The 18,008-nt window shown below is 40.4% G+C and overlaps 1 protein-coding gene across 2 annotated transcripts in view; it reads left to right on the plus strand.

Annotated features, from left to right (window-relative positions):
• VPS13B (vacuolar protein sorting 13 homolog B) overlaps positions 1 to 18,008 on the plus strand; it is a 328,745-nt gene that overhangs the window by 12,717 nt on the left and 298,020 nt on the right. For both annotated transcript variants that reach the window (XM_034422515.2, XM_034422516.2), the window contains exons 4-7: positions 6,981 to 7,098; positions 8,321 to 8,488; positions 9,501 to 9,682; positions 16,947 to 17,121. In XM_034422515.2, the coding sequence (XP_034278406.2) occupies positions 6,981 to 7,098; positions 8,321 to 8,488; positions 9,501 to 9,682; positions 16,947 to 17,121 (643 nt within the window). The remainder of the gene's footprint in view (positions 1 to 6,980; positions 7,099 to 8,320; positions 8,489 to 9,500; positions 9,683 to 16,946; positions 17,122 to 18,008) is intronic.

Genomic DNA, 18,008 nt, shown 5'->3' on the forward strand with positions numbered 1-18,008 from the left:
TCAGGTGAAAGAAAAGGATTACTCAGACATGTATCAAGAATGTGTAGAACATTCTACAGAAGAAAAAGATTGCCTTTTAGAGTAGATTTACAGTAGACAACTAAAAATGGCATAAAATATGATCCAAGAAAAGAAAAACAAACAAAATCAGCAGCAGAAACCAAACAAAATTAAAGGAGGAAAAAGGAAAAAAAACACCAATTCAAAGCATAATTATATGCTTAGGTCTCTTGAAACAAAATTTGAAACACATGTGAAAATTAAATTTTGCAGGAATATGACTTCACTTTTAAAAGTGAGGAAATTACATATCTTAAGAGCAGCGTGAAAGCAGATAAAAGAAAGCCTTCTGGACTCTTGGAACAATATATTTTGGTTATGTTAATTTTTAAACAAGTCTTATGCCTTATCATATTTGGCCTGATCTGATTTAAATTACTTGTTTAGCCTAGTAAACAAAGATTGTACTGCTATGATACCTGTACTAATAGCAATGTAGTCATGTAAAAAGTGTAAATATCTTCTTTTTAAGTGTGGCAATCACAAGAGGAATTTCGAAGTCAATTATTCTGTTTTTATCTTTTTATTATGTTAAAAATACGGTGAACTAAAATACAATTTTAGTATTGCAGGCATATAATTAGTTCCCTTTGGTGAATTGTATGTTGTTTCTTTGCTTTCCTTTGTTTCGGCTAATTAAAATTCTGAAGATTGCTCATCTGTGATCCAACAAGTGGCTCAATAAAGTTTCTCTATTCCTTACTGTCAGGAGCATCATTTATAGCAGGGCTTCTTAACCTGGAGTCTATAGATAGATTTGGATAAGGAAAAAAAGCAGAATTTTGCTTTCAGTAAATTCTAACTGAAATGTAGGCTTTCATTCAATAATGAATGTAAGCAGCCAAGTAATTAATAGCCTCTAAACTCCAGAAATCTTAATTAATCCCATTATCTAAAATTATTTGAATTGTTTTTAAATATTTTGATAATTATATTTGAGCTGCTAAGCTCACTAGTGAGTTGTCATTTGTTGTTCTGTCGCTAAGTCGTGTCCGACTCTTTGTGACCTCATAGACCACAGCATGCCAGTCCCCCATCTGTCATCCACTGTCTATGGAAGTCTGCTCAAATCCATGCTCATCCTCTGCTCTCCCCTTCTTTTGTCTTCCATCTTTTCCAACATCAGGGTCTTTTCCAATGAGTTCTGTCTTCTCATTTAGTGGCCAAACTATTTGAGCTTCAGCTTCAATATCTCTCCTTCCAAAGGAAGTCAGGGTTGATTTCCTTTAGGATTGACTGATTTGATCTCCTTGAAGTTCAAGGGACTCTCAAGAATCTTCTCCAACAACAATTTGAAAGCATCAATTCTTTGCTGCCTAGCCTTGCTTATAATTCAACTCTCACAGCCATACATTACTGTTGGGAAAACCATAGCTTTAACAATGTAGACCTTTGTTGGCAAGATGATGTCTCTACTTTTTAATATGCTGTCTAGGTTTGCCATAACTTTCCTTCCAAGGAGCAAGCGTCTTTTAATTTCATGGCTGCAGTCGCCATCTGCAGTGATCTTGGAACCTAAGAAAATAAAATCTGTCACTGCTTCCATTTCTATATTTTAAAAAAGTTAAACTACATTTAGGGCTTTGACTGCATGCTGAATGTAAAACCATATTTTAAAGCAGAATTCACAAAAAGGATCCTGGCCCATTTTAGCAATTTGTATTGCTGAATTATAGCTAAGTAAGCTTAATGTTGCATAGTATTGCTACTGACTTAACAGTTAACTGATTAAAGCTGGTGGGAAGGGAATTCATGCTTCAGAAGAGAATTAATGGAAACAGCCTGTATTCCACCAGTGACTTCACTGTTTAATGAAATATATTTTATTTATTTCCATTTTGATAAGGAAGCCCTAATGGTATTGCATTTAAGGCATCTCTCCTTAGTTGGATAATTCTAGTGTTTTGGGGAATAATTAGTATGCAATTCTTAATCTCAACATCGTTTTTAAATGGGCCATAGATCATGCTGATGTAATGTAAACATCAGAATATTAGGAATTCCCAAGTAAATTATTTTTTAAATGAATTTTCATTGAAGAATCAAATGTTTTGCTTATCTGTGTAGATTAGTGTATGACCCAATTGAAAAATACCAAGGCTATTTAAAAAAAGAATGGCAAGTAAACTGTCCTTAATTTGATGGCTTAGTTTTCTCCCAACTTGTTCAACTGTAATTTCACGCAGTTCTTTGTAGAGAAAACTGTCACGTCATTCTGTCATTTTCTTTTCTACATATTTATTTACATGACATGAATTTACATGTTGCCTTTTATTGATTTTAACAAGCCACTTTTGGAAAAGAATGTAAAAGATTTTTGCAAATTTAAATTTGTTTCTCTTAATGGAGAAAATTTTATAAAAGAGGTAGATTTTGCCATATGTCTTAACATTGCTTGAATTCCAGGCACTTGCATTCCTGAGGGAGCACATTCTGTAGTTAGATCCCCTCAACCCATAATGCTTTAGCTCCGGATCTCATGCATTTGTCAGGAATTCCTAAATGTCGTTGTCCCATAAGAGTGCAGCTGTCTTGTTGGGTCATGGGGATGTAGTTACAGATGTATTGGATCCTAATTAGTGTGTGTAATTTTTTGTGTAACAGACATATTAAAGTATAGTATAGTGCAATACATTTATGATCAACGTTGTTAAATAATGATTCTAGTAAAAGTATGTTCAGTGTCAGCACTAATAGGATCACTTTCTGACTGTAACTGGAAAGCAGCCTAATCTTAGTTAAATAATTGAAATAAAATAAACATGTAACAGCAGGTGGCAGCACCTGGCTGACCTTGGCTAGGCTTGGAAGCTAAACTAGATTGGTTCTAATTAGTATTTGGATAGGGGACCTCAAAGCAGTGTCAGGGCTGTAGTCTGGGAAGTTGAAAAAACATCGCAGAAGTCATTGGCAAACAGCTTATGTATTGTTGCCAAGAAAATCACATGGATAGTCTTTGAGGCCACTAGGACTTGAGCTAAAATCTAGGTAGGCTTTACTTTTTAGGAAGAAATATTTCTACAGAATAGAACAAACTACATTGTTAAACTATTTAGATTTGAAATTTTTAAATCAGATCTCAAGTTTTAATCAAAAATGTATTTTCTGGGTTATAAATCACACTTAATGCAATAGAATTAATTTAGGACTATTTAGTCATTATAGATTTAAGTGTAGTATCAACTATTTTAGGAACTCAAATAGTTTACTCAAATGGAAGGATCAATGTAAATACCTTACAGTATTTTTATTCCTTTAATTATAAGATTTAAGTTCTTTGTAGAATAACCATTCTTAATCCTTGGGTTCCATCTTTAATTTGAGAATCTTGGCCAATAAGGCAATATTCCAGGAGTTAAAAATAATGCTCAATAGCACAAGCTGCTTCAGGATTTTTTCTCAACTAATTTTCTTTTCTCTCTGCAATATGAGTTTATCACTGAACCAAGTACATTAGCTACATCATCATTTTGTGCAGAATCACCTTCCTAAGTAACCACCATTCCAAAGAGCTAGTCACTGAGATTGTATTTGTTGTCATTGACTCAATTTTGACTCATGTTAATTATACAAAAAAGTCCATGGCAACATTTTTCAGAAGAACGTTATCATTACCTTCTTCCTCAGGTTGAGCGCTGGTTTTGTGTCCAAGAAAAGACTAAACTCATGGTTGTCTGATTTCTAAACCTTAGTTAAACTAAGTTAACTAAACTTAGTTTAGTCATGGCACTAAACTGGCTGTCAGTGACTTAAGATAGTACTCAAATTGCAATCTTTCATTCGTTCAGCAATCATTCAAAGTTACAATGGTACTGACCAAACAATGACCGGTCCTTAAGGTTTGGGTTTTTGCAGTGCTGCCATGTACACATGAACAAAATTTGGCCAGTTGGCAACCAGCTCAAACTTATGACCAGTTGTAGTATTCCATGGTCATGTGATTACCATTTATGGTCTTTCCTGCTAACAAAGTCAATGGGAAAGCCAGCAGAGAAGATTGCAAGTAATATCCCCCAGCTCTCCTGACATTTCTTCACTTGCATGCACCACATCCTCTTGCCCCGCTCTGTTCACATGCACCCACATTCTCCTTCCTACTTGCGCACACGCATGCTTGCGTGTACCTGGCACTTTCTTTCTTGGCATTCCCTGCTTGCCTGCACAGATGCATGCTCTCTGTGCTTTCTTTCCCTAGCCCACCTATTCTTGTCCCATGCCCTCCTTCCCCCCCCCCCAAGTTGGATCAAATTACTCTTTGTAGTTGTCAACACATACCTTGATAAATTGTGATTTCTTTAAATATTTATTTGTTCTGGAAAGATTCCTAGAGAGAAAAACGGATGTTTCAATTCAAGCTTTATTTTTAAACTTCTTTGAATTTCTTTCCAGTACTTTTGAATGTTTTTTAATGACTACCACATAGAATAACAGGTTGCTTTGGTACTGTAATGTTTCCAACAGGTGGTATTCTATGATTTAGCAATTTTTGAGATTTGTACCAATATGGGGTAGTGGTGAAGGCATCACAGTAGAAACTGGAACACCATGAGTTCAAGTCTTGCCTTAGGCACAAGGCCAGCTGGATGATTTTGGTCCAGTCACTTTTTCTCAGCTCCAGGAAGGTGGTAATGGCAAACCATTTTTGAAAATCCTTGCCAAGAAAACTGCAGGGACTTGTTCAGACAGTATCCAAGAATCAGACAGTATCCATCAGAAATGGAAGGGGAAAGAAGTATCAAATGTAAACATTTTCTATCAATTTTCTCTTAAATTATAAGGCGGGGTAAATTTTATTGATTTTTTTTAAAATAAATCTTTCCATTGTAAAGTGTAGTAATTATTTATTTAAAAATGCATCTACTTTATCATAAAACCCTTTACCTCTTCTGTCTTGTTATTATTTTAATAGTAATTTACACATAAGTCTTAATAGGTAGCCTTGGTTCTGTATAAGCATTTCAAATTCTGTCATTTGTCTTTAAAACTCTCTGTACTTAAGGTTGTTTTTTATTCTTCCAGAAGTCTTTAAATAAATCAGCTATGGTTAACTTTGGATTTTGGCAGATAATTCTTTCTGTATCTTTAGCCTATTTCTTTTTCAAACATGATTCTCATAGTTTTCTTTAGCAAGGTTTATTGATGTGCAAGGAGTAGGAATATAAGAATTTCAACAGGTGAATTGCTCTCAGTTTGGTACCAATACAGCTCTGTGTGTATTTAGGTGAAAATTGTCTGATTCCTCTATGCAGCTTTTCCACAAACTAGTAAACAGTCAGGTTTCTTCTGCGGTACTGGGGAAATTAGCAGCTGGTTGTTCACGTAACTGTCTCTTGAAACTTTATCAGTCTGGGAACCAACTTTTACAGCACCTGTGCTGTTCAGCATCTTTAGGAAATTGCTGGGGAAGTCATGTGGACCTTTAGAATTGGATGTTATTTGTTTGTGGATGACAAAGGTTTAATTGCTCTTTGCATCAAATTGTAAGGGAGTAGTCACTACTACTAAGTATTATTTAGATTTGTTAATGGGCTAGATTAGGAAGAACAGAAACCGAGGTCCTGCTGTCAGTAGGAAACTAGTTGGGATTGAGGTTCAGCCAATTTGGGTTGGTTTAGAGCAGGGCTGTCAAGCTTCTGGCCTGTGGGCCGGATGTGTCACGCATTGGCCACACCCACACCCATTGTAGTGAAGGGGAAAAAAGTCCCGATACGTCGTGATGCTGCTGTGATGATGTGAGTTTGACACCCCTGGTTAGAGGTAGGCCAGGTTAGGAAAGAGACATCACAAGGATTACAGCAATTCTATTTTATTGTTTTGGAATATAGTAACAGAATCTTAAAAGGCTGCAGAGTTCTTTGTATCCTCACCTATATCAACCAGATGTCAGAGGCTATTTTGGGTATCCTTTTCACATTTTTCAGGATGTGAGTTACTGTATCCTTCCCTTAACATCTTTTCCATTCTTTCCTCAAGCTTATTTCTACATTATTTTACATGATTTTATACTACCTTTGATTGATAAATCTAAAAGTGTTTCTTGATCCTCAGCTATCAATAAATTTACAGAGGATGTTCGGGCATAAAGTACATTTATAGTTACAAGTGCAATAATTCCTAAATCAGTCAAATTTGGCAACATTTTTGTCTATACTTTGGTTCCATCTAGTTTTGACTACTTTAAGGGACTACCCTTGAAAATATTTGGAAGTTGTAATTGTTACAAAATACTGTATGGCATCTGGGCTGTTAACTGTTGCCTGAACTGAAAAATGTACATTAGTTGCCTATTGCTTACTGACCACAATTTAATGTTGGCCTGAGCCTAAATGAGTTACAGCAGTGTTTTTCAACCTTGGCAATTCTAAGATATGTGGACTTCAACTCCAAGAATTCCCCAGCCAACCATGCTTTTGGCTGGGGAATTCTGGGAGTTGAAGTCCATACATTTTAATGTTGCCAAGGTTGAGAAACACTGTTTTAGAGTACAGCCTATTTCAAGAATTGCTTTTATGAACCTGACTGCGAGTTGTGATCTCCAAGCAGACCTTTTGAAGATGTCTCAACTGTCATAGATTTATTTTCTGGCATGTGTGTGAGGACCTCTCACTGCATCATTTCTATTCTGTGGAATGCTGGTTTTGGAGTTCATTTAGTTCCTACTTTCTTTGCATTTAGAATAGTAGACCAGATATTTTTCCTTTGCCAGGTTTTAAATGTTAATGTGTTTTAGTATTGATTTATTTTAAAGCTTATTCTGTGTTTTGTTTTTAATCTGTCTTAAATACTGATTGAGTTGAAAGCTGAGATATAAATCAAATACGTCACTAATTCCAATTAAAGAAAGTACAAAAATGACCTAACTACCAAATGTTTGCACTTATTTTGCTGATTTTTAACAAATAATTTAAAATATATTTTAGGATGACCATGAAAGTTGTGGTTCCAGTTCAACAAATCGTAGTACTACAGAAGGTTCAAAAACGACAGTGAAACCAAGAAAAATTCAACAGACTTCTCCTGACCCTGATTTGCCACCAGGTGATTTGCCATATAAATATTGTATTTGGGTACTTAATAACTGTTGTGGAAAAAAGGTAGGAGATACAAGGTTTATAGCAGGCCTTTTGAGTTACCACACTACTTCCCAAATCTGAATAGAAAGTTTTTGTGGGGGCATTTGTCACTGCCTTGGAATTTCTGCTTTGTTATTAAAATTAAGTAGACATAAACTGGAAAATCAGTAATTGATCTATTTTTGTTGGACATTGACTTACAAATAGTACAAGTAGTCCTTGTTTCACAACCACAATTGGGACTTGTAGCTCTGTTACTCAGCAAAATGGTGAAACTGCAGCTGCGCTTATGATCTTACTTCAGCTTTCCTTTGTTTTGCAGACCTATGAAGGTTGCAAGTGTAAGGATTGGTTGTAAAAATGCTTTTTAAAAAATCACCGTTGTAATTGTGAATCATCACTAAACAAAGCAGTTGCTAAATGTGGACTTATGAAGCAATTCTAAGGCATCAACTTATTGCAAAGACTTCTTTTTTTAAAAATCAGTATTTTAGGGTGTTAATTGTCTAAAAGGAAATCTATGCCCACTTCCTCACTAGAGTTTGGTAGCATCTCCTACAAATTACTGAGCCTCTGTTGTAACAATATAAAGCCTATCCTCATTGTTATATTGGCACAATTGTAGTTTGATAATACAGTAATTGCTATAAATCACTAATAAGGCACTACCACAGTCTCTCAACATTCTTTCTGCAGCATTAGAGGATGCATGAGTTGGGGTGCACAGAGGAAAATGTATGCAAGAAGTATTTCTTGGAAATAGAGATTGCTATGCAGGTCTATCAGTAGCCCAGTTATTTCCACTTATGCATTAATTTGTGATATTTAAATTAACTTTCACTGGATAATGATTATCTACTGATTTGGGGGGAATGCCCATTCTATTTGATATTTATAATTACTGAAGACTAAAGACCAGAAAAGGTGATGGCATTTGTTTTATTTAAAAGCTTTTTTTGGATTTTATTTTATTTTATTTTATTTTATTTTATTTTATTTTATTTTATTTTATTTTATTTTATTTTATTTTATTTTATTTTATTTTATTTTATTTATTTATTATTTATTTATTTATTATTTATTTATTTTTATATATTGTCAAATTTAACAAAGTTATTTTGTTTTAAGCAGCTCGCCGGTGGAATTCCCAAATAATAAGACTGACCATATTCATATTTCCTTCTTAGGTTATGTACAAAGTTTGATTTGGCGGGTTATAAACAACGTCAACATCGTCATTAATAATCTCATACTCAAATATGTGGAGGATGATATTGTTCTTTCTGTTAATATTACTTCTGCAGAATGTTACACAGTAGATGAATTTTGGGATCGAGCCTTTATGGATATATCAGGTAATCTATAAGTCCTAACTTTCTGCCAGACTTAAAAAAACCAGCTCACTGTCTTCAGTTAAAGACACTGGGAAATGGTTGTTCTATTAACTAATAAGGGAACCATGATAGGTAAATGGGCTCTGTAAAACTTAGCAGAGAGATGATTAATCCTGACTGGATATATGAAACATCAGACCAGCTAGTTTTGTGGATAAGATGTTTGTGTTTCCTTGTTGTGTCCTTAGAACAAGAAACACAGCTTTTTGAGAGAGTGGGGGAGTTGAGGCTTCCAGATTCTACAGTGACTTATTAAAATGTATACCAAGCAGCAGGGTGTATTTGGGAACTCATCCTGAGTTTAGTCTCCCCAATGTTATTTTTTATATGTATGTTAAACAAATTCTGGATATAAAGAACTGTTACTGGAATTGGGTTTGTCTAGTCTAGTGAAAAAAAGGACGGGGGGGTGACATGATAGCAGTGCTCCAATATCTAAGGGCTGCCACACCTGACAGAACAATTAATCAGTGGAACGACTTGCCTCCAGAAGTTGTGAATGCTCCAACACCAGGCATTTTTACGAAGATATTGGACAACCATTTGTCTGAAATGGAACAGGTTTTCTGCTTGAGCAGGGGTTAGACTAGAAGACCTCCAAGGTCCCTTCCAACTCTGTTATTCTGTTATATATCAAAGAAGCATACATAATCTGGGTGGTGTTATTTTTAATGTGAAAGGAGGGGAGTTATTTCATACATCAAGAGTAATTGCATATTTATTTTAAATGAAAGATAATGCAAATGTAGTTTTCATACTGGTACTATTTATTGTATATTTGTTGTCCCAAGCACTTCCTTTTTCGAAGCATTATTTCCAATGTCCCAATCAAAGGTTGGCTGTTATTTTGAAAAAAGCTTATTCAGTCTTGCCATGTATGGTTCTTTCTAAATTAAGCAGAATATAAATAATCATACAATATTTGTTTTGTCTTGCTATTAAAATGGAACAATATTTTTCTTTCTTTTCATAGCAACTGACTTGGTACTAAGGAAAGTGATAAACTTTTCTGATTGTACAGTTTGCCTAGACAAGAGGAATGCTAGTGGCAAAATTGAATTTTATCAAGATCCTCTGCTATACAAGTGTTCGTTTAGAACTCGCTTGCACTTCACTTATGATAATCTTAATTCGAAGATGCCATCCATTATTAAAGTAAGTAGATTTCCTGATAATCGGGTCATATATTCTTGAAAATCCAAAAATAGATAACTGAAGGTTTTTTTTTGAGGTACATTTATGCTGAAACAAAAAAAAAAAAAAGAAGAAGAAGAAGAGAGAATTGTGTTCTGACCCATGACCAGAATTTAAGTTTCAGGAATTTCTGTTTTAAGTATTAACTTTATCCATGTTGTACAGTGATGTTACTCTATGAAATTCTGGACGCCTTATTTCTTCCTTGATATTGGCATGACTATGGTTAATAGAAAAAAATATAACTAAAGGAAAGAAATCATATAGTTTGGAGTACAGAATATTTTTTTGAAGTTTTTTATTTTAATCTTATGTCAAGGTGACATATCTTAATATGTATCTTGGGACCAGCATCATCAGCTAAATCCAAGAGTCAATAGCACCATATATTTTTGGAAATTTATCCTATTTCTGACATAAAACTGAGGAAGCTCCGTAACTTTATCTATATTGAAGTTGTTTCCAGATGTGGACTTGTGTATTGTAATTCATCTATCCCTATGTGCAGTTAATTTTACTAGTATTATTGATGCCACATGCTGTAATAAGCAGTTGTTTTGTGCATAATTTATCCAGTAGCATGTGGTTTCAGTCTTCTAATGCAGGCTACCAATTCAACATAAAGGACATTTAAAGCTGTTCAGTGTAACTTCAATTTATTAGCTATTACAAATTTCAAACAGGCTTGACTGTAGAACTGAAGATTAATATTCAGAAATATTGGATCACTATCAACAAATTATTTTTTTTAGGTAGTGGCCAATTTCTATGGAATTCTGAGCTTTATTCTCTCAAAGTAGATTTTCCAATTTAGAATGTGTACATTTTAGAATATCCAAAATGTTTCAGAACAGGGTATTAAAGGTATTGGTTAGATCATGGACTTTAATTTTTTGAATTAGTGCTAGCTTTAACTATTCCTTATTAGAACTATTAAGGATAAAGTATTTTCTTTCAGAATTGTATTGGTTATGTCTATTTTACTGAGAATAAAAGTTTATATTTGTTTGGTTTCGAAGTTGTTTTCCATTGCGCTGCTCCTCCAATCCATGGACGGGTAGCTTCTCCTAGTTGCTGGGCAGAACTGAGTGCTAAACCTTCCCATTGTCAGGCCACGCCCACCTCAACCAATCAGCTTTCAGTCTTTCTCACTCAGTTGCTGTGAGAACTTGGCAATTTGAGTGCTCTCTAATTAGAATTTACCTTCCCTACTTCTTACTTTGTTATTTTATTTTATTATTTTCTCTTTCTCATCTTTGATTATACTGAGGAGCTGCCACGAGGGAGATTCCTATTGCTGTGTGCCTGAGGTGTGCTTGGAGCTTCAAGCCGCCTGGCCTATCTCCCTGCCGATCGGGGCTGCAGCACGCCGGATTCCGACCCGGCTGGGCAGATCCGTGCTTCCTTTGCCGCTGGCGAGAGGCTAGCCTTCCGCTGAGGCGTTAGAGCTGCCCTAGCCTCAGCTCCGTCCTTAACGAGTGGCTCCGGAGTGCCTGCCCTGTCATCGGGCGGCCTCCGATGTTGGCAGATCAGCTGGGGAGCGCTTAAAGCGTGCAGCGCTAGCGGAGGCAAGTGCTGCCTGTCGTACACCTTCAGCGCCGTTTTTTCCGGGCTGCATTGAGGCGCCCGTTAACCAGATCGCTGTGGTTCGTCTTCGGAGGTGCCTTTCTTGGGAGATCAAGCTCCAACGCCTCAGCAAGTATTTCTGTGTTTGTGACGGCCGCCATTTTGTTTCGGGACTCTGTCAGCGTGGCGGCCGCCATTTTGGAGAGGCAAGATTAAAAAAAAAAAAAAAAAGACAAACAAGAGACTGTTGCCGGCTAGCGGTGGGTGTTTTGTGCATTATTAACCACCCTTAATGACTTGTAGCCCTGTGTCCTGACCAAGGCCTGTCAACTTTATAACTCCCTTGCCTGATTGACTTGGCTGTCTTATAATGGGGATTTGAGCTCAGCAGCTTCTGAGCCTAATTTTACCCCTGCTCACTTGGAACTGCACTGTGGGCATTTTCCTGGTGGGAAGCCTCGGGCAGATATCTGTTGGACTTGGTTTGTGGCCTGCCCTCTTCTGCCTCATTCAACATGGCAGACATTGCCTTATCTTCTGATTCAGAGGGCGCCTGTGAATACCCTGCCACTCAACATAAGTCAGGCAGTAAGAAAACTAAATCCAAGTCTCGCAAGTCCAAGTCATCCTCTAAGTCTTCCACCACCAACAAGGCGGAGCAGAGGAGCCATGAAGCCTTAGAGAAGCAATTTGAGAGGGCCCAGCTCCAACAAGCAAATCTGTCCAGACAATTTGCCACATCTCAGGACTGGGCTGATCCTTCTGGAATTTTGCAAGCCGAATCTGCCTCATCATCTACCAGGCTCGCTGCTTCCAACTTACAGCGCTCCAAAGGAGTGTCAATGTCATTGCCAGATGTTTCCAGCCAATCAGATGCGCCATTGGGCAGCAGACGGGTGCCGGAGGCTACGTTTACTCCTACTGCGGCGGGGCTCCGCCCGGAGGTTCCTGACACACCTGTGAGTTTTCAGTCTATGTTGTCAGATGCGCTGGCAAAGATCTTGGCTGCTGGCATACAACAGGAGGTGGCTCGGCCAGTCAACACCTCTCAATCTTCTTCAGCTCCGGTCCCAGTTAATGAAGCAGTTCCGAGCACTAGTAGGCAACGTCCTGTTGAATCTTCCTCTGAAGAATCTGAGGAAGGGGAAATTTGTCCAGAAGATGTCGAATTCTCGGAGGATGAGGATCTCCCTCCCGAGAAGCCCACCTTCACAAATTTGTTCCGGCCTTCTGTCTTCAAATCCTTGCTTCATAAAGCCAAGGTCGCTACAAAATTTGGCATTGCAGAAGGGACCGCTGAAAAGTCTTCTGATTCTCAACACCCACACGAAGCTCTATTTCACGTTTCTAAACAAGATCAGGACGTGATTCCTTGTCCTCCCTTGTTTTCCAATGTCATTACATCTGCCTTTGGCCAACCAGGTTCCCTGACTGCCCCGAGTGGCCTGGACAAACGTCTTTACTCTGCTGAGTCACATCTGGAGGAACTTCTGACTGTCCCTTTCATTGACGCCCCGGTCGCTGCTTTGTCTACCTCTTCGATGCTGACTTCAGATGTGGTGGATGGCCTCAAGGCGGAGGACCGCAGAATGGAAATGGGGTTCCGTAAAGCGTACCAAGCTGTGGCCTGGGCTATCAAGGCAGCCATGGCCACGTCTTTTTTCAACAGAGCTTCTCTGATCTGGCTCCGCCAGCGGCAAGAGAGGTTGTCCCCCAGGGCACCAGGGTGCACCAGGACATTAATAAACTTGTGGCAGCAACGGAATACTCTGCAGATGCCTCCTTGACGGCGACAAAATTTGCTTCTCGAGCTATGGCAGCAACAGTGACCAACAGGCGTCTTTTCTGGCTACGAAACTGGCGCGCAGACAACAAAGCTAAATGGAAGTTGGCTTCGGCTCCGTTTACAGCCCCATCACTATTCGGTCCTTGTCTGGAGCCAATCTTGATAGAAGATAAAGACAAGCGCAAGGTGTTACCGTCTTCCTTTCGCCGTGCAGAGCGGAGATATACACCTTATACACAGCGCCAGTCCTTTCGTTCGTCCTCGACGTCGAGCGGTCCATACTACCAACGCTCTTATTCCCAGATGTCTGACCGAACATCAGACAGACAGCCATTTCGTGACAGATCTAGGAACCAATCCCAAGGGAAGCGCCCCTTCAGAGGCTCCTCTTACCGCCCTCCACGCAGAGGGAAGTGACTCGGCGATTCCGGGTCCTATCGGAGGTCGACTCCAGCAATTCTACCTTCAGTGGGACCTCTCGACAACCGACACTTGGATCCGCACGACCATCCAACAGGGGCTTCGCCTCGAGTTCCACACTCTACCACCCAACACCTTTCGCCGCTGCCCCATCCCTCGGTGCAAGGTTCAGAGGGGGCTCATGGAAGCAGAGATTTCACACCTCCTCTCCATCAACGCCGTGGAGCCGGTGCCCCAAGGTCAAGAGAGAACTGGATTCTACGCTACCTTATTTCTGGTGCCCAAGTCATCGGGGGGCCACAGGGGCATCTTGAACCTAAAGCGCCTCAATCAATATATTCTGTATCGCAGGTTCAAGATGCACTCCCTCAGGACAGTTTTGGCATCTATCAGACAAAGGGACTATCTTCAATCTGTAGATTTCCGCGAAGCATACCTGCATGTCCCTATCCACGCATTGCACCGGCGCTACCTTCGCTTCGAATACAACAACATGCATTTTCAATACCGTGCGATGCCTTTCGGTCTGTCCTCGGCCCCCAGGACCTTCACAAAATTGGTGACGGTAGTCGCGGCTTCAATCCGATCTCGCTCTGTACGTCTCAGCTGCTACCTCGACGATTTGCTGGTAATGTCAACGTCCCCGTCGCAGGTGAGGAAAGACATGGAGGTGGTCCTCCAGGCGTTCCAGAACCATGGCTTCTCTATCAACTGGCAAAAGAGCCATCTGACGCCTACGACATGGCTCCAACACCTGGGGGCTGTGATCGATTCCCAGCTAGGGAAGGTTTTTCTCTCCCCAGATCGCGTTTGCGACATCAGATCTATGGTGTGGCAAGTTCAGTCCCTGAAGAAAGTGTCTCTGCTCCTGTTGAATCAATTGTTGGGGAAGTTAATATCCTGCATCCATGTCGTTCCGTGGGCACGCAGAGATTCCCGCCCCCTTCAGTGGCTGTTGCTTCCCTTCCAGAGAACGAACCACAGCTCATCATCCCATCGGATTGTCTTGCCCCCACAAGCTCGACTGTCACTCACGTGGTGGAGGTCCCCCGCACTGCAAAAAGGATGTGTCTTTCTCGAACCGGACCGAGTGGTTCTGGTTACCGACGCCAGCCTGTCGGGCTGGGGAGCCCATCTGCAGAATGCAGAGATTCAAGGTCAGTGGTCTCCGGCGGAGCGGACGAACAGCATCAATTTGCTGGAGTTGAGGGCTGTTCGTCTCGCCTTGCGCCATTTTGTTCACACCTTGGAGGGTCAACATGTGCTGGTCCGGACGGACAACGTCACCACCAAGGCACACAGAAATCGGGAGGGAGGCACGCGCTCCAGATCCCTGATGATGGAGTCGGAGAGCCTGTTGGCTTGGGCGGAAAGGCACACGGCATCTCTGGTGGCAGACCACATTTTGGGGCAGGACAACATCATGGCGGACTGGCTCAGCAGGGAGCACCTGGACCCTGCAGAGTGGTCTCTCAAGCCTGCCCTCTTCGATCAGATAGTGGGACAATTTGGCCGCCCTCAGGTGGACCTCTTCGCCATGCCCCAGAACGCCCAACTACCGAGGTTCTACACACGTTACCCGACCATCGATGCAGAGGGTTACGACGCTCTACGCTGTCAGTGGCCTCCAGGGCTTCTCTATGCCTTCCCTCCCTTGCCGCTGATTCCAAGACTGATTCGGAAGGTGTTGTTGGAGAGAGCCGAGTTGATTCTGATAGCTCCTCAGTGGCCTCGCCGGCCCTGGTATGCAGACCTAGTGGGACTGTCCGCTTCTCCTCCGTGGGTAATACCACTGGAGGAGGAGATGCTCAGCCAAGGGGCCATCGTCCACCCCGATCCAGGGTGGCTCCGATTGGCCGCTTGGCGCTTGAGCGGCTCCAGCTACAGAAGGACAAACTGTCTTCCGATGTCATAAAGGTGATCCAAGCTGCCAGGCGCCCTTCCACTACTAGAATTTATGAGTCTACGTGGCGTACATTCGCTGCCTGGTGTGTGGCCCATCACGTGGACCCGACCTCTGCAGATATCCCGGACATTCTGAACTTCTTACATGGTGGTCTAGCAAAAGGTCTTGCTCCTGCCACGCTTCGACGCCAGGTGGCCGCCTTATCCACAGTCATTAGGTGCGAGGAACACCATTTTCTTTCCCATAATCCTAGGATTAAGAGTTTCCTGCATGGGGCCTCCAACATCTCACCTCCGGTGATACATAGGTACCCATCCTGGGATCTTCCGTTAGTCCTTCAAGCGCTTACAACGTCGCCATTTGAGCCCTTGGCTTCAGTATCTCTAAAATTTCTGACGCTCAAAGTCACCTTTCTTTTAGCCATTACGTCAGCTCGACGCGTATCGGAGCTCATTGCGCTATCCGTCCACAAGGACCTTTGTATCTTTCATAGTGACAGAGTGATCCTGCGCTTGGATCCATCTTTCTTACCTAAGATAAATTCACGATTCCACCGCACTCAAGAGTTGGTTCTACCTAACTTTTGTCCGAATCCTCGTCATCAGACTGAGTCCTTATGGCATACTTTGGACGTTAGGCGTACTCTTCGGCGTTATATTAAACGTACTGAGTCCTTTTGGCAGACTGAATCCTTGTTGGTGTCTTTCACCCCTTCCTCGATGGGGAAGAAGGTGTCATCTACTACAATTGCCAGGTGGATTAAAGCTTGCATCACTACGGCCTACGACATACGAAAACGCCCCCGTCCGGCTAAGATCTACGCACATTCAACACGCAGTGCGGCCGCATCTGCAGCTTGGTCTACGAATGCCTCAGTGTCCGAAATCTGTAGAGCAGCCTCATGGGCTTCTGACACTTCCTTTATCCGGCACTACAAAATTGATCAGTACGCCTCGTCCGATGCAGCGTTTGGACGTAGAGTTTTACAACAAGTGGCCACGCCTCAGGCTGAGGTCTCCAGTCAGCCTCCCACCCTGAGCTCCTGAACTTGGGTATATCCCCGTCCATGGATTGGAGGAGCAGTGCAATGGAAAACGGACGTTGTGTTCCTGAACGTCCATTTTCGGGGCGCTGCGACTCCAATCCATACCCACCCATTCGGCTTCCTGTTTCTGTTGTTTTCTCTTGATTAAAATTGTTATGTTTTTCATAGTTGGCCTGGTTCCTGCACCTTCGTGAGGAAAGACTGAAAGCTGATTGGTTGAGGTGGGCGTGGCCTGACAATGGGAAGGTTTAGCACTCAGTTCTGCCCAGCAACTAGGAGAAGCTACCCGTCCATGGATTGGAGTCGCAGCGCCCCGAAAATGGACGTTCAGGAACACAACGTCCGTTTTGTATGAGAAGATAGAGACTTACCCAAGACAACCCCACTGAACGTTTAATTTTTTTCTCCTATGATATCTATGCCTGTCAGTCTTCAGATGCTTCTTAAACATGAGCGTTGGAATCTGATTATTTTTATTATGTGCTTTTCTCTGTACTTGCAGGTTCATACTTTAGTTGAAAGTCTGAAGCTTTCTATTACTGATCAACAGCTTCCTATGTTTATCCGTATAATGCAGCTTGTAATTTCACTGTACTATGGAGAAATTGGTAACTTTAAAGATGGAGAAAGTGAAGACCCTGTTTGTCACACCAAGGATATCTTGGGTAATATCTCAGGTAATAAGAAAGAATCTGACTTTGAAACAGACTGTTCACTTCTATAAAACTCCGAAGAGCCTATTTTTAAGGTGGAATGTCCCATAACTGAATATTTTGTACATTGTTATTTATTAGGATTTAAATATTAAGCAATTTGATTTATAGAAAAATCTATCTCATGAAGTCTTGCACAGAAACATTTTTATTAAAAGCAATTTTATCTTCTAAAAGCAATTAGTGGAAATGCATTTTCTATGAGATATGCATCTTGTTCAAGAAACTTTATTGAGGCCATGAATGTATACTGCTCAAAAAAATAAAGGGAACACAAGCAGAAGACATCCGAGATCTGAATGAATGAAATAGCCTTATTAAATTCTTTGTTCTTTATATACAGTAGTTTATACACTGCTCAAACAACTAAAGGGAACACACAAGTACTGTATGTAACGAACAAAGTATTTAATAAGGCTATTTCATTCATTCAGATCTCGGATGTCTTCTGCTTCTGTTCCCTTTATTTTTTTGAGCAGTGTATATTTAAAACTGATTGCTACCTTATTGAGTCTTCCACCGATCTTAGGCTGGTTCAAAGAGTCACATTAATATTTTATAATAAGATGCAAAAAGAGTATGTATAGAATAAATCTATTTGGATGATTTAGATTCTCCTGTTATATAATTCAGTAACAATCAATTGAGAAGAAATTACCTTAAATTATATTTACTACTATATTTGGTAGGTTTATTTAATGTAGGTTAGCATTAATAGAATTTCCTTCTTAATCTGAACACACTTTAGATTATTTATTTTATTTCTCAACCATATGTAATGATACAAAAGGCGATGTGAAAGCATACTAACATTAATAAATAACTAGCCATCTCTGAGGAGTCCTTCGTGT

The sequence above is a fragment of the Pantherophis guttatus genome, chromosome 3, assembly GCF_059756535.1.
Source record: "Pantherophis guttatus breed Tessera chromosome 3, ASM5975653v1, whole genome shotgun sequence".
NCBI classification, from domain to species: Eukaryota; Metazoa; Chordata; class Lepidosauria; order Squamata; family Colubridae; genus Pantherophis; species Pantherophis guttatus.